We start from the raw sequence: 17,506 nt of genomic DNA, 5'->3' as shown, positions 1-17,506 counted from the left end.
CAGGTCTCATTGATACATAACCACGGTGTCCCAAAAACTCAGGCCAGTGCTTCAATTTTAATTCAATCATTACCCGGCGGTATGTATCCTCAACACACTCACAAGCAGGCACCTTCATGACCTGGTCTCCTCCCACACTCCCCTGGTACACAGTAATTATACCGAAGGTTTGAGACACCTTCATCTTATAACGCCTGGTGACCTTCTGAAACGCATGGCACTATCCAATATTGTCTTTCAATAACCGGGTGCATGTGTGTAATTATCTGCACACCCGCAAACACGTTAGCACCAGCGACAATATTTTTCCGCCCAATCCCGGCCCATTTTGAGTATATTACTGACCAAATACTTATGTAAAAGGAACGCGCAGACATGCACAATTATTTTGTTGTCCAGGACAACAACAACAGTGATTCCCTGACCCGTAAATGTAAATGTAAATGTAGGTGTACTTATATAGCGCAACCTGTCACCCAAAGGGCATCCTGGCGGTTGCTTAGGGAACCCGTCCTGGTATTCCCCTGTGAGAGGCCCCGGCAGGGTGTCCACAGGGTGAAAGCCAGGCATCCCGCCGCTAGGGGCCGTAGTGGAGATTAAGCAAGCTATTGCCCAGAGTTGCAGAGTGAGACCCCGTGAGTCGAGTAGGCACCGGAGCGAGAATTGTCGAGGCCGTGAAATTTTTGAGCCCGAGACCCGCTGAGGCGGGGAATCGAACCCTGGTCCACGGTCGATCCCAGCTTCCGGGTCTGCCGCCTCTAACCACTGAGCCACACTTCTCCGTGAGTGTACTACAATCCACTTTGCAATAGCATTCACATTTACTTTTTGGCCTTGCACAGCCGCCGTAAGAAAAGCTTGGCAGTGGTTGTCACGGTTACGCCCCACGTGACTAGCCCGTAACCCCGCCCATCATGGAAGCCGGCTCCTGATAATACAGACCACGAGAGCTCCGGCCATTGTAGCGGGGCAGCGGTCGGGATGTAGGTAATGGCCTTAACCACCACGGCAAAGCTGTAAGTACAACGCGTTTGCTTTACAGATCCGACACACTCCGTTATTTTGGAGGTTGGAACCCACAGCGCCATGCGGTTCACTTTACCGGCAACCTTCGTTCTTCTTACGAGTTGCCTCCCTATCATTACAGAATATGTTTCTAACCGAGGTGACACCACCCCCTGCCTCCGATGCTAAAAGATACTACAATAGGAGTAAGCCGCCTTTGATAACTACAATATCTGTGTATGTTTGTCCTACATGTTACACGTCCATGAGTCCCTGTATGTCCATTGAGCTGAAGTGGTAATTCATGCACCTTATTAAACCGAGCCTCGCCCTCACCATTAGGTATACGAGGAGAGGATACCACGCCACGATAATTATTGAAAGCGTGTGAGACTGAAATAAATATAGTTGACGCCACCAAGCACACACTTATTGATCAGTATGCGTGTGTTGGCAAGACAGTATGCCCATAGTGGGCCTCTGAATAAGCACGATAATATCACGCTGAACCGGCACGAGTACAGGCTAACGAGCCCTGAATCCATGAGCCGGGTTAACACTACATCCTAATGGGAGTGGCATGAAGCATGCTGACACGGAGATACGACACTGCACAACGTTACAGGCATGTAATAATGTTCACCTTTGACGGATGTCTGTTCTCTTTTCCCTACAGGTCTTTTTTCTTTTACTCACCACGCTCACCCAGTGTGGTTAGAGCTTTCACCATTAGCGATTTTTTGCTTACATGGTCACAAGGAGATAGGATTGGGTGCGCCTTATAGGGGGCGCAGACCGTCCACCTTCCTTGTTCTTGGTCCTGACGAAAACCTGGCACATTCCTTTAAGGTTGAAACATGTAGACCAGATAACATACATAGATACTTTGGGTCATAACTACCCTCACAGTATCTCATCACTTTTTTTTAACATTGTCCAGTTGCTTGTAAATAAAATGTATCTTCCCACCAAGTTAAACCAGGACAATTTTTAACACCTTTTTTTGCACTTTACACCCACAACCTGCTCCACTGTAATTCAGGTGTTGTAGCACACCCTGGTGGCGTTAGGTCATCAGGGTGGACCCCGATGATGAAGCATGTAACCACTAGGTTGGTGAGTGAGGGTTTTTTTACAAAAGGATAAATCCCTTCCTTTTGTCTTCTACACACCCCATTCTGAATTTTTCTGATTCTCTATGGTGGTACTCCTCCATTTGTTTAATTAATTGGTGGATTATTTAAGACAAGACAGGCGTCAAACACTCCGTCCACGTGTCCAGGGTGCCACGAAAAACGCAAAAGAAATTGGAAAAGATGGGGGCGCAGAAAATGCTGCAAGCAACGTAACAAAAAAGCAATTCACCAAAAAAACAAAAAAAACAATGGAATCGGAAATGAACATTGATTTGTTGACCAGCAAAGCAGAAACTGTTATTAATCTTACAGATAATTCCCTAACTGACGAAGAAAATTCAATATTGTCTCTCGGACTGACTTTTAGCCCCAGGAGTAATTTTAAGTATGCTGATTGTCGCATAGACATGTACAAGTTTGTGCGCAAAATAAATCTGAAGAAATTTCATCTCCTACAAGGTCCAAACAAAACAAGACTGCCTGCAGCACTTGGAGGAACGGTCATGAGTCCAACAGTCTTGACAGTACATGATGCTGAATTAATGAGTGACCTACACGATTTACAGAGGGAGAATGAAATCTCAATCGGGTCATACAGTCAGGTTGCTAAGGACCAAATAACAACTCCAATGACTTGTTTCAAACCAATATCCCAGTTTTTTCCTGTTCTATTGAGAGACAACATTGATGTTTTCCATAAAAAAGAGATACAGGAACATTTTCCATAAAAATCAATGTCTAATGAAAAAACGTTATACTGCCCATGATGATGCTTATTTTAAGCTAATGAAAAAACTTCGATTGGATAACAATGTGATTGTGCGCCAATCGGATAAGGGTGAGAACATTGTTTTGTGGCCGCGGAATTTGTATATGGCAGAAGCCTTACATCAGCTAAAAGATAAGAACTGCTACAAGCGGAGTGATATGGTAGTGGTCAAATCACTTTGGGACTCCTTTTACTCAAGCTTAGTAGCATGGAAGAGTACGGGCCTACTATCTTTAGATGAACTCAGGTTCCTGAAGAATGATCATCCGGTGATGCCTGTGGTATATTTTATACCAAAAATCAATAAAGACACGGCAAATCCACCAGGCAGGCCAATTATATCTGCCTGCAATAGTATCATAGAAAACACCAGTAAATACGTGGAGTTCTTCTTGCAAGAACATGTAAGATCATTACCTTCATATATATTGGACACAGGGGATCTTTTACGTAAGTTGGAGGAAGTGACTTGGCAACAAGATTATTTGCTTTTATCCTTGGATGTGTCATCTCTTTACACTTCCATCCACCTTAGAGATGGACTGAAAGCTGTTGAACACTTCCTGAACAAGAGACCTATTTGCTTTGCTGAACACAACAAAATGCTGATATATATCAATGTGTCTGGAAAACAATTTTTTTTCTGTTTCAAAAACAGATATTCCAACAGTTTTGGGGTATGACGATGGGGGCCTGTTTCTCCCCCAGTTACGCATGTTTGCACATGGGGCTGTGGGAGGAACAGGTACTGGTGCCGGCATTCCAGAACATCATGAACAACGAAGTAATATGTTGGTATAGATACATAGAAGATTTGCTCATTATATGGAAGGGGCCAGAAGAAGAGGACCTCCATTTAATTGAGCAAATCAATGTGAACAACTTGAATCTACAGTTCACTAGTCAAATTAGCCATCAATCCATTTGTTTTTTAGATGTGGAGATTTATGTAAAAAAAACAATCTGCAGACAAGGTTACATCGTAAAAGCACAGCCGGCAATTCACTGTTACATGCGGATAGCCATCACCCAGTACATCTAATTTGCAGCATACCCTTCGGGGAGATGCTGCGCATTAGGAGGATTTGCAGCGTGAATGATGACTGTATGAAAGCGCAGCATGAATGCCACACGAGATTCATTGAAAGGGGTTACACCCCTAATGTAATCGACAAAGCCATGGCTAAGGCCAATGAACAAGGTAGAGCACAAGCACTGAAAGGCAAAACTCTGAAGGATAATATTCCTATGAAAGAACAGCCAATTAGACTTATCTTAACATATAGTAACCAACATCGTACTATTAGAAAGATAGTCAACAAGAATTGGGCTTTACTAAGGAATGATCTGGTATTGGGTGAAGAATTGACCAGATCTCCCAAGTTAACTTTCAGGAAAGCTAGCTCTATGAGTAACACGTTGGTCAGCTGTAGTCCTGAGTTAATCCAGAATACATCATGGATTCAAGCCAGCAAATGCTTTATCAAATATGCAGTCTGCAAGGCATGCAAACATGGTGTGAACAAGACTGAGTTTAGTACACCATTCAGTAACAGGTTGACAAAAATCTCCAAGAAACTGACTTGCAAGACGGAATTTTCTATGTATGTGCTGTAGTGTCCTTGTGGCCTGCGATACGTGGGAAGTACACGGTTGCAGATCCACAAGCGGATACTCCAGCACATACGCGCAATCAACAACGGAGATGCTACTTATCCCGTTGCCCGCCACTTTGATGAAAGACATGCAAGAAAGTCTGGTGAATTGCGATACTTTGTGGTTGATTCCATTCCCTCATTGAGAAGAGGAGGAGATTGAAACAGTATGCTAAGAAAACTTGAGACAAAATATATTTTAGACATGGACACTAAAACTCCCAATGGGCTGAATTCTAGTGAAGATATTTACACATTTCTATAATATCTTCTTGCACATTAGTATGGAATATGTTGGTATCCATTTTTTTATAGAAACATGCTGCTTCTGTAAATATTCATGAATTTATATGCGCAACTTGCACATTTTGGTTTTAGGTATGGTTTATCACTTAGTGACACTTTATAGATTTACACTTGTATTTCACATCAGGGACCTGGTAACAGTCTTCATTGCCCACTTGGGCTTTATTCTTTTGCAATGCAATATGTGTCATTTGCAGGGCTATTAGAAAACTTAGTGCATATATGAATTAATACTTACTGCTATTGCAATATGAAGATTCCAATAATATAAGTTTTATTGGCTTTAGCATAACTAGCAAATCGTTGTACATATGCAGGTTTTAATTGTAAAGCAATTGTTCTTAATTATTTATCTTTATTTATTTATTTATAAAGATGTAAAATTGGTTTGAATATTGCCCTCAGTCTTGATTAGATATAACATTGAACAGACATGTAAAGGTTGAGACTCAGACGGTGAGATGATTTGAGTCCAGCATGAGGGATATATTAATATCATGTATTTTGCACAGGGAGACCAAAGCATTCGCACTTTATTCATTACTAGGAATGGAATACTTGGTATAAGCAAAGACATGAAGTTTGCCAAGTCTGCTTTCTTGTTTAAAATTAAGCATGGGTGAATTTTGCGAATCTCGCGTTCGCGAATTTTGCGGATTTGCGAACTCGCAATCCGCAAAATCCGCGAATTCTCGCGAATTTGCGGATTTTTTTTGTGTTTGCGCGGGTTTCTGCCAGTTCGCGAGGGTTTTGTACAATTTTGCAAATTGCGAACTTACCTGTCGGGTCGCAAGTTTCGCGAACTTGTTGTTTCTACGTGTCCAGCCTGTTTGGGACACTCTTCTTCATCACTGCCACTCTCTGTCACCACTGCCACTCTCTGACTACTCATGCCACCCTCTGGCCCACCCATGCCACCCTCTGTTTCATCACAGCACCCTCTGGTTGTCCAGTCAGTGTACATTATTGTGGCAACGCAAGCACACCTTCCCTGCCTCAAGTGACCTGAATTAATTTGGGGCTGATTAATGTGTCACAGAATATTTTTGAGATGTCATCAGTGATGTCATCAGTGATGTCACTGACCATGTCATGAATGATGTAATATGTGACATCATCAGCAGTGGATTGCGGGTGCGCGATATATAGTTAGTGCAACTAACTATATATGCGAATTTCAATGGTTTTGTGCGAGTAAATTAAGGTTTTGTAAATGCTAATCCCTAAATATATATGGTCTATAACCTATGGTTTTTTCAGTGAATTTTCAAGGTTTTGTAAATGCTAATTCCTAACTATATATGGTCTATAACCTATGGTTTTTTCAGTGAATTTCAATGGTTTTTTAATAGCAAATATCAAAAGCTTTAAAATGTCAAGTACGTGGTAGGTAAAAACATTTTCGTATTTATGCATGCTGATGTGCTTTGAACGCTGCCCCCCCCCCTCCTCTTTTCTTACAGGAGTATTCTCTCTTTGCAGATAGTGAAGGGTAGGTAACACAGGCCTTTGCCCCCGTTGTAATCCGTCGTGCCTGCTTTTCTCTCCATTTGATTGATTGTTATCCTAGCATTTATTGTTTTGGAATTGGTCTCTTTGGTTCATTCTCTATTTACAAACAAGCACAGAGTCGCAATACTCTGTTTAGTCTTTGCAGATAGTGAAAAATCGTTAAAAAAACAAAAGGAATCAAGCAAAATCAGTAGGTCACTAATGGGATCTCTTTTTGACCTCGCTAAAATAGAAACATTATGAACAACCCCTCATGACAAAACTAGTGAGAGGAACTGAGCTCGACACCATGATGGCTGCAAGACAGCTCGGCTCCGCAGCCCAACCCCACCCAAAATAACGACAAACACTATGCAAATATTATAAATATATACAACACACCAGCAAAGTAGCAGGGTAAAACGTTTTATTAAATAACTATTTACATGGCAGCCTGCTGCAACATCGATCCAAACAAGCCTTTGTATTTTGGGCTCGAAATAAACCATCAATAGTAAGATTTTCATAGGTGAGTGTAGGTTCATGGTTTTCCATCCACAGACTAAAAGCCTGGAGTGGGAGTGAAAGAACAATAACTAGGTAAGAAGGAAGGCAGAGGTTGTGGGAAGGACTCTGGATATGGTATGTTGCTTGGTCCCTGAGATGCTTCGATGTCACTGCCTTGCACAAATGGCATAAGTCCTGGATGTTGGGTGCCATAGTTAAGGGTTCCGAGCAGCGCTTGTAACACTGTCTGAAGCTTATTTGCACCTGCTGCAGCTTCACTATTCTCAAAGTAAATGGGGGCTGTTTGTGGACCTGACTGCATTGGAAAACAATGTGATGCGGTGCCTCCCTGAACCACTTGACGGAGGCCCCCGAGATAATTGCGCCTGCTCCACACCTTGTCCCACAATCCGTTTGACCTGAAGACACGTCCTGTGGTGCCCTGGTCCGACCATCACATATACCTGCGCCAGGAGACGGCGTGGGGTGCAGTAGAAGGGAGAGGCAGCGCGAACGAGCCTCCCCCACCTCCCCAGGTGGAGGTTTCTCAGCTACACCCCAGCGCTTCACTCGACCAGCTGACTTGCGCCCGCTCTTGCGACACAGTGCCTCGCTCGACAAGCTGAATTGCGCCTGCTCTTGCTATTACAACGTCTCACCCGCCATCCAACGGAATTGCACCCAATCTTGCGGTACAGTGACAGGCGGCTGCTACGGAGCTCACGAAATGGCGGTCGGTTCCACAGACTTGGGCCTGGCCTGCAAGGATGGCTCTGGGCAACCGTGGAACTCGGACGCTTGACTGCTAGGGCATGGGCCCCATTCCCAAAAGAGTCCCCTCAGCCTTGAAGATTCTACAACAGTCACCGGGACCCCCGACTCCCGTAGACTTCCGGAGGGGAGCGACTGCCATGATTGCTCGCGGAATGGCCACGACGTAGCCACGAGATGGTGGTGCTCTCATGCTGACGCCAGCTTCAGTCTGAAACATCCAGAAACACTGTAGACTACCAATTCGATCAGTTCCGGTGGAGCCCCAACGTGACCCGGTAGAGAAGAACTTGCCTTTCCCTCTTTGACTGATGGTTCTTGTTGCCTGTCCCTTCTCTTGTCATTTAACAGAAATTTTTGGACTGCTGAAAGGGGTTGTGTTCCGACCGCTGGTTGGTGGAGACATTTTGACTATATTCTGGACCTGCGTTGTCGCGTAATGCGTCATATGACGCGCTGCGTTAGCGCACCCGGAAGTGCTCCAGTGCGCGAGGCGCAGCTTCCCAGAAACGATCCAGAGCGCGGCGCGCAGCGCGTAACGTAAGCATAACAGGTCATGTGACTTGTTAATAAAACTTTTCATTGGTTCATTTTACTTTTGTTATTCTAATGATGAAAGGCTTGGTCATATGACCTAAAAGTAACACTTTTCATTGCTTTAGAACATTTTTTTTCCCAAATGATGAAAGCCCCACCTTTTTTTTTCTCACTCTGACTTATAAAGCAAAGGACCCAGATGCATTTACAGTTTATCACTAACAATGTTCCAGGCTAATGTATTTTCCCGGGAAATTTACAACTGTCCTGCAACTAAAATATTCCTATTTCGAGAAAAAAGGCGTTTCTTCGTCCCATGAGGGAGCCGTTGAACAAAAGAGGCTCGGCCTGCTGTCTTAGTCGCTGATAGGCATGAATATCGGATTCTTATCGATCACTTTATGTTGCAGGAGTGGAAAACACAACAGCCCTTGACCATTTATCTTTACTGCGTTCCTGCGTATTATACCTTTTAACCGTCATGTAATCGGGCTGCTTTATTTCACTTGCCTTTTACTAATTCAAAAACAGTGGGTATTATTCAAAACTTTACCAATCTAGGTACTACTACCATGTTTTGTTTTAAAAACATTTATTGTGAAAATGTCAGTATACAAATACGGGCCTATAACCACGTGGGCCGGCCACGGAGAAAACTGGAATCGTATATGATGAGGGGACATTTACACTGTAGAAGAACGTAACGGGCGGGCCATAAGGTTGCAAGACCTAAGGTGTCTAACAGTTGCGGAATCAGTGGACGTACATTTTATAATTAAAGTACGACAGGGCCAGTTACAATAAAATTATCTAGATATACATTTGCGGGCAAGTACCATGGGTGACGTTAATTCGAACTTTCAATAGTACAGTAATCAATAACACATCAGAACTTAATATCAATAGGGATGTCCAAATGTTCAATCAGTACTCGTCCCCGCCAGCCATGTGCTTCAAAACTGCATACGTATCTCGTGATATCAAGGTTGGGCAACCAGTACACAACAAGGAGTTACGAGTCCCATTTATACCGGCGCCATTTTGGGCAAGGCCGGGCAGGTCCAGGATATAGTCAAAATGTCTCCACCAACCAGCGGTCGGACCAGAACCCCTTTTGGCAGTCCAAAAAGGTTCCGTTAAATGACAACAGAAGAGATAGGCAACAAAAACAATCAGTCAAAAGAGGGGACGCTTTCGTGAATGGGGCCCATGCCCTAGCAGGCAAGCGTCCGAGTTCCAAGGTGTCCCAGGGCCATTTTAGTGGACCAGGCCCAAATCCAAAAAGCTGGCCACCATTTTGAGAGTCCTGTTGCAGCCGGCTATCGCTGCACCGCAAGAGTGGGCACAATTCAGCTGGATGGCGGGCGAGACGCTGTACCGCAAGAGCGGGCGGAACTCAGCTGGATGGAGGGTGAAACGCTAAGAGGCGCCCCACTGCAGATTAGGTGCCTCCACCTGGGGAGGCGGGAGAGGCCCGTTTGCGCCGCCTCCCCTCCCCCCCCGGGCACCCCACGCCGTCTTTCGGCGCATCATTGTAGGATGGCCACACCAGTGAAACTTGCTGGACACCACCTCGGTGCCATCCGGAGCTCGGCGCGTTGTGCTGCCTTCGGCCTACTGTAGCAGCAAGTGCGGGCGAAACTCTGCTGAACGGTGAGTGAAACGGTAAGGGGCGCCGCACTGCACATGAGGTGCCTCCACCTGGGGAGGCGGGAGAGGCCAGTTTGCGCCGCCTCCCCCCCCCCCCCCGGGCACCCCACGCCGTCTTTCGGCGCAGCATTGTAGGATGGCCACACCAGTGCGACAACTTGCTGGACACCACCTCGGTGCCATCCGGATCTCGGTGCGTTGTGCTGCCTTCGGCCTATTCGCACATCGGTCCGCTACTGACGCCGCCTCACAGGCCAACGGATTTTGTAGGCTTTTTATAGCCCAAAGCCGCATAACAGGTCATGTGACTTGTTTATAAAACTTTTCATTGGTTCATTTTACTTTTGGTTTCCTAATGAGGAAATGCTTGATCATATGACCTAAAAATAACACTTTTCATTGGATTGAAACATTTTTTTTTCCCAAACGATGAAAGCCCCACCTTTTTTTTTCTCACTCGGCAATCCAAAAAGGTTCCGTTAGATGACAACAGAGGGGACAGGCAACAAGAACCATCAGTCAAAAGAGGAGAGGGCAAGTTCTTCCCTACCGGGTCACGTTGGGGCTCCACCGTAAGTCATCGAATTGATAGTCTACAGTGTTTCTGGATGTTTCAGACTGAAGCTGGCGTCAGCATGAGAGCACCACCATCTCGTAGCTCCGTCGTGGCCATTCCGCAAGCAATCATGGCAGCCGCTCCCCACCGAAAGCCTGCGGGAGTCGGGGGCCCCGATGACTTTTGTAGAATCTTCAAGGCTGAGGAGACGCTTTCGAGAATGGGGCCCAAGCCCTAGCAGGCAAATGTCCGAGTTCAAATGTGTCCCAGGGCCATTTTAGTGGACCAGGCCCAAATCCGAAGAGCCGGCCGCCATTTTAAGAGTCCTGTGGCAGCAGCCTATCGCTGCACCGCAAGAGTGGGCGCAATTCAACTGGATGGTGGGCGAGACGCTGTAGCCGCAAGAGCGGGCGCAACTCAACTGGATGGTGGGCGAGACGCTGTAGCCGCAAGAGCGGGCGGTAAACAGCTGAATGGCGGATGAGGCACAGTGCAGCAAAAGCGGGCGGAAAACCGCTGAATGGCAACTGAAACGGTAAAGGGGCGCCCCACTGCAGCAGAGGAGCCTCCACCTAGGGAGGCCCGTTCATGCCGCCTACCCCCCCCTCCCCGGGGCACCCCACACCGTTTTTCGGCGCAGCATTGTAGGATGCCAAGACCAGTGCGGCAACTTAATGGACATCACCTGAGTGCCGTCCAGATCTCAGCGCGTTGTGCTGCCTTCGGACTATTCGCACAACAGACCGCTACTGACGCCACCTCACAGCAGCCCATTGTTGCTTTGTTTAAAACATTTTTTTTAACGTGTTTACTTTGCTGGAGCGTTGTATATATTTATAAGTTATTAAAGTGTTATAATCCTACTACTTTGTTGGAGTGCTATATATTTTTAATGTGACACATAATTGTGAAGACTTTGATGTACAAAAAGGCATCCCTGGAATCTTCCGCTTCAGGCTCGGTCCCACACACCCTCACAGTGAGAATCCCCTCCCCAATCACAATACAGGATCGTTATCAGATAGTAGGAACGTGTGTGGTGTGACGGATCTCATGGGGTGGGGGCCTTGATCTACTGTAACTCCTTTGAAGAGGGGTGATTCTTTACAGTTGGGGCCATAAACTACATCCGCAGGGCTAGGTGATAGCCTGGGACCGGCCTGGACAATCAGACACAGAGGAAGAGGAGTGTCAGAGGGTGCGGTAGTGAATAGGGTGAAAGGGAGGTGTCGGGCGGGCACAGGGTGTGATTCTCAGGGAAGAGCAGCGCAGATGGGGGGAGGTTTATGGCCCATGCATGAGAGAGAGAGCGGGCGTGACCAGTGTGTGGGGGAGATGCTTGCGAGGGTGGGGAGCCATGCTGAGGATCGGCGGCGTGCAGAGAGTGGGTCTGGTCAAGGCATCTAAAATGGCTGCCGTGCCCGACAAAAGTGTGGCATTGGAAAAAAAGCAAGATGGCGCAGACAATGTTTATCAATACGGATTAATTTATAACAATTATTTTTAACAATATATTTACTCGCAGTGTCAAAATGGCGGTCAACACTTCCTGATTTCCTTCTAATCGAACGTTAATAGACGTCACGCAGCAAAAAAACCAAAAAAAAACGCTCACGCGCAGCCGCTGGAAGACATGTATCAACATATATGAGCATCCTCAGCCACCCTCAGAAAACATAGGGGGTCAGGATACGTCTCCCGTTCCCCCTTATACCCATTTCTCACATTGTTTTTCCTCCATCTTGTAATTTAATTAAAAAGAAACACAAAATGGCGAATTCCCGTTTCGCGACCCGGTTCGCAAACCGGAAAGCGCTTCTACCGGAAAAAATCAAATTTTTTTTATTTGCCCCACGGGACCCTTTAATAACCCCAACATCATTCCTAGGGGGTCAAGAAGGGTCTACCTTGCCCCCTTTCAATAAATTCCCCCTTCGTTTTTCTCCTCCTCTTGTCTCTCGATCCTACCGAGAGACATGATGGCGGCCGTTCCGGACTGTTTAGAATGTTGACAGACACCGGAGAGCCAATCAGCTTCGCTTCGCAAAGTTCCGTTACGCTAAAAGTTCGCGAACCGGAGCGCTACCCGGGACGCTGTCATAGATATATCTGTTTTTTAAAACGTTAATTTCTCAAAATCCACTGGAGCACATATATTGAGACCTAGCAAAGGCACATCGGGCTAACAGTCCCTACAATTTTGCCAAGTTTCGTACAAATCCATTCAGCCGTTCGAGCTAAAAGTGAGGCCATGGAAAAATGAATGGGAAAAACGCGTTTTGGGAACCCCCTTTTTTCTCGGCCCCCCTTGACGAACCCCCCCCCCCCAAATTTTCAGGGGCTGCTCAGAAACAAAATGTGCCATTTTCCTGAAAATTTCAGCCGATTCCGTCCACAAACGCCAAAGTTATTAGACATAGAATTTTCAAAAGTCCCATAGAGAAAAAATCCTAACTATATATACCTACTGGCGACCGCCAGTAGGTAATATATATATATACATATATATGTGATCAAGGCCTCTGTGTAGGCCGAAACGTCATGCTGTGGTGTGCCGCTTCCTCGAGGAAATAAAAATTACTGCTCACTGCACCTGAGGTCTCCTCTCTTCTTCCTGCGCAGCGGTATCCAGGACTGGGCTCCGGGCGAGAGGTAGCAGGGATTGTCACATATATATATATATATATATATATATATATATATATATATATAGAGAGAGAGAGAGAGAGAGAGAGAGAGAGAGAGAGAGAGAGAGAGAGAGAGAGAGAGAGAGAGAGAGAGAGAGAGAGAGAGAGAGAGAGAGAGAGAGAGAGAGAGAGAGAGAGAGAGAGAGAGAGAGAAAGATAGTTTCTGTATCTATTCATATAATATATACTTTATTTGGCAAGATGTTTTCCCCTACCATTGGGTGCAGCATAAGCGGGATCTTGAAGAAAGTTACAATACTGAGCCCATGGTAAAGAGCCTTTTCGAGAGCAGTGTAAATAGTAAATAAACAAGCATGACTCTTCTTAATTGTGTCCAGCAAAAATAATAAAAATGAATGTGACATCCATTTTGAACAAGATGGCGTTGAGAAGTAATTATGGCCTAGTTAGAAAAAGGCAAGAAAATGCACTTTAACAGGTAGTATCAAATTCGTTTCAAAGGCAATAGCATAATGGCAGTGTACACATGTACATTCAAGTGTAGACCATTATTCTGCAGATTGTCAATTATGCAAAAATATTATAAAATGTTCACCAACCTCTACAAAAGTGTGACTATGGTATCGTCTGACAAAAAGATTGTGTCCTAAATATGGTTTACAAAAATATTTCTGTGGAGGAGTCAATAATAAAATCTACATATGATATCATAAACATTATTCAGGCCAGACTAGTTATGCCAGACAATATTTTTATTTTCACTATTCTGACATCTAATAAATCATTTGTTGTAACCACTCGGCAAATAGGAGGTTGGTACTGAGATAAGTGATACTAGATGTAGTATAGCTATTTCATTCAGGAACGGAAATGTTAATTTGCTGAAAAGCTTCCCACCCACTCACCAGACAGAAAAAGAATAAGAGCAGTTTCAAGTTGCTCCATGACAGTGTGTGCCGCTGATAGAAAAACAAATTAAAAACGATATTGCATGAGAAAGCACTGTTGAAGGACAATGTAAAGTGCTCCAAAATGTGTTCCGTTTTTGTAAGACAGTGCCAAGAAGGTGCCTGTTAGTGAGGAACAAGAAAATCACACCAAACATGAGCTGCATGTAATCAAAGGAGAGTGGGGTTAACAAGAAGGCAACAAGCAGTGTCAAAGCCAATAGCCTTACCCACTATTTCCTTTCAATAAAAAATATGTATAAGTTTGAAAGTATTCACTATGGTCAGTATTCAACAGTGTGCACAGATCGTAGAACAGCAGCTCTGCCATGCTTGTCATGGTTCATGCTTGTAAACAATTTACATATGCTGAAACTGCATCAGCTGCCCACGATATCTGCAGCAGAGAAGCTATCACTGTGTGTGTGTTCTGTTTTAGCTTGGGAAGACAGGTCGGATTTTTATCAGGCCTGGGCAGAAAACTACACTACGCCCGCGTAGTTTGCGCAACTATGCGCTACATGAATTGCACATAGCACAGAGCAAAAACGTGTAGCGTAGCAGGCATTTTTTGCTCGCTCGCGGTCCTCAACGCCAAGTTGGTGACTGCGAGCGAGCAAAATGACATCCCGGCGAGACTTTTTCCTCGTTCGCGATCAGCAACATCAAGTTGCTGATCACTTGCGTGGAAAATTAACCTCCCGGTGAGATTCTCAACGCGGGGAGGTCAGGTTTCTCACTGACAGTGGTCGAGTATGCTCGCAATGAAAAACTACCAGTTTGTGTTGAGAAAGCTGTCGCTCCAGTAAAAACCTACTCGAGTGGCAGAAAATGACCGCTTGCACTGTGCAAGATGCCGTTTGCAATGATTGCTCAGTGCGGACAAGCATCCGGCACTATTCAAATGTTGCGAACAGGTTTTCCCTACCGCACTACGCAGTTTGTGCAGTGCTACTCGTAGCTCGCGTAGTGCAAAGTGCACTTCACGTAGCTACACGTAGCGCTACTACACAAACTAAGCCCAGGTTAATTTTTATTGAGGGTGTTGGGTGGCGGTGGTATTCTGTGCACAAGAGTAGGACATTGTTTTATTTGAAATAATCCCAATCAATGACTTCTCAATCCGCGCAAATAAAACAAAAATGAGGCTGGCTACATTGAAGAGCAGAGTACACAGGGGAGATGGCGATAGGCAACATGAGGTATTTAAAGACATATAGAGATTTGGGAATTCAATGTAAAGGAGTCCATAATGTAACAGAGCGATTATAAGGGGGCTATAGCACCTGAATCTGTCTGCGTTTCTGAGGCTGTTCTATCCAAGTATGCAGCAATAGATTTGACCTGCGTGGAGGCATCTGTTTTTTTCAGCATGCATTCGGTGCCATTTTCAAAGCCATCTTTCTGGTAAGCGGCAACATCTGCGAGTCATTAGCAGTGATTCGCCCACCAGGTCAATTACAGGATAATAAAGTATGTGCATTTCAGCAACTTGGTTTTATCTGTGCACCCCCCACCCCCCTCAGTGCAGGTCTCATTGTCCTCTGCTGCAGAAAGTGTCACTGTGCAGTGAAACATTAATTACAGAAAGGCGTTACATCACACTGACATTTGCTGGCAAGAGGTGATCCTTAAATCGAATCCTTAATGGTGATTCGAGCACTGGAATATAACAAGCAACACACCATGTGGGACAGGGGGTCAACAGAGCAGGCTGACTACGAAGGAGCTCTCTGCGTTTTTGAGGCTGTACTATTCAAGTGTGCATCAAAAGATTAGACCAGAGGCAGCTGTTTTTTCAGCATTCATTTGTTTCCATTTTCAGAACCATCTTGCTGGTAAGTGGTGATACCTGCGAGTCATTAGCGGTGATTCGCACACCAAGTTAATTACAGGTTAATAAAGTATGTGAACTTCAGCAAGTTGGATTCATTTGTGCAACCACCCTCCCAGAGAAGGTTCCATTGCACGCTGCTTCAAAAAGGGTCACTGTGCAGTGAAATGAGGTTAATTGCACCAAGGTGTTACATAGTGAGGCGATGCCTAAACAGAATCTTTAATGGTGATTCGAGCATCGAAAGATAACAAGCAACAAACCACGTGGGATAGGGGGTCAACAGAGCAGGAGGAAGCAGCGGGAGGAGGAAGAAGAACCCAAATCAAGCCATGTGCATGCAAAACCTTACAAAAATTGTTCCACTTCAGCGGGTGGAAACAGTACTTGGTTGTTGGGAAACTATTAGGAGAAGCACACGAAGAAAACACGAGAATCAACAGGAAGCAGTATGCTACAGCCAATAGAAACTGAGAAAAAATAAGTAGCAAACACAGGAACCAATGATAAGCAACAAAAGCAAGGGGTATGGGTGTAAGTCCCTTTTAAAGAGTTATATTGAATACAATAGATTTCACAAGCACAGCGCTAGGCGAAACCTAAAAACGTTCGAATTAGTGATAGTGCCACCAATCATCAATCACATTTCCCTTTTTTAACCTTTCACAGATAGTTACCATAAAATGTTGTTTTAAATATTTTTCAATTGGACAATATTATTCAGTAATAAACCAAGCATACCTCAAAGCAGTCTGATGCCTTTGCTGAGCAATCGCGGCCAGCATAAGTTGAGCATCAACAACAACTTCCAAGTCTGGAGCGGAGAATTCTGTAGGTGAAGTGATATTTTCTTTCTGAGTTTCCTCCATGATATTTTCATTTTTTATTTCCTCTAGGATGCGGGTGAGACGTACTTCAGCTTCAGTCAGTAAGATTCCCTGTGGAACAAAAACCTCATCATATGTTTTCATCATACATTCTTCCAAAAGAATAGGAACGAAAAATGGACTATACCATCAGAACTAAAGTTTTACTATTGTTGGAACATAAACATAATAAAAAAACTTTTATGCTGTGTCATTTTCAAGAATAATATTTATATTTAAATATATTGTGACCTTGATGATTCAAAATAATGGGAAAGTTACAGAGGATAATAACTTTCATTTAAAAGTAACTAATTGTCGCCACTCAAAAAAAGCATTAGACGATTCTCTGCGATAGCTTTACTGATAGCTAAAAGACAGGTGTCATTGCATTGGGGCAGGCCGTAGGTACCATCAGTGCGAGCATGGCATGGAGGCCTCACTTACTGTGATATTATAATTCTAGTGTGGATCTTAATATGGACTTGCAACAAGTTCTCTTCAACTCCAAGGAAGAAACAGGATTCGGTTCATAGTGAAAAAAACATTATTAGTCCCTTTATATATTCTATAAAAATTCTGTGGGAGCAAATGGAATGTTTGTTAGGTCAAGTCAGGTAACAAGAGATGGCCATTAAATGTGCTATATATGCAAGGAACCTCTGACAGAATATCGAGAGACAGGATATCGACAGACAAAATATCGACGCTGGAATATCGAAGGCAAGTATATCGACACCCTATCTACAACATGGTAAGTACAAAAATATTGAAACAAAAATATCGATGTTAAAAATACTGTATTTAAAAATATCATTTTTTTTTTAA

General features: G+C 44.4%; 1 protein-coding gene across 1 annotated transcript in view; it reads right to left on the bottom strand.

Annotated features, from left to right (window-relative positions):
* The window catches only part of CFAP54 (cilia and flagella associated protein 54), a 2,285,874-nt gene that overhangs the window by 693,800 nt on the left and 1,574,568 nt on the right, over window positions 1-17,506 (bottom strand). Inside the window, exon 52 of the mRNA XM_086918163.1 lies at window positions 16,554-16,750. Within this exon, the coding sequence (XP_086774289.1) occupies window positions 16,554-16,750 (197 nt within the window). The remainder of the gene's footprint in view (window positions 1-16,553; window positions 16,751-17,506) is intronic.

Source organism: Lissotriton vulgaris, chromosome 1_1, assembly GCF_964263255.1.
Source record: "Lissotriton vulgaris chromosome 1_1, aLisVul1.2, whole genome shotgun sequence".
Taxonomy (NCBI): Eukaryota; Metazoa; Chordata; class Amphibia; order Caudata; family Salamandridae; genus Lissotriton; species Lissotriton vulgaris.
The sequence above is the reverse complement of the archived record's forward strand: the minus strand, read 5'-3'. Positions and strand labels throughout refer to the sequence as shown.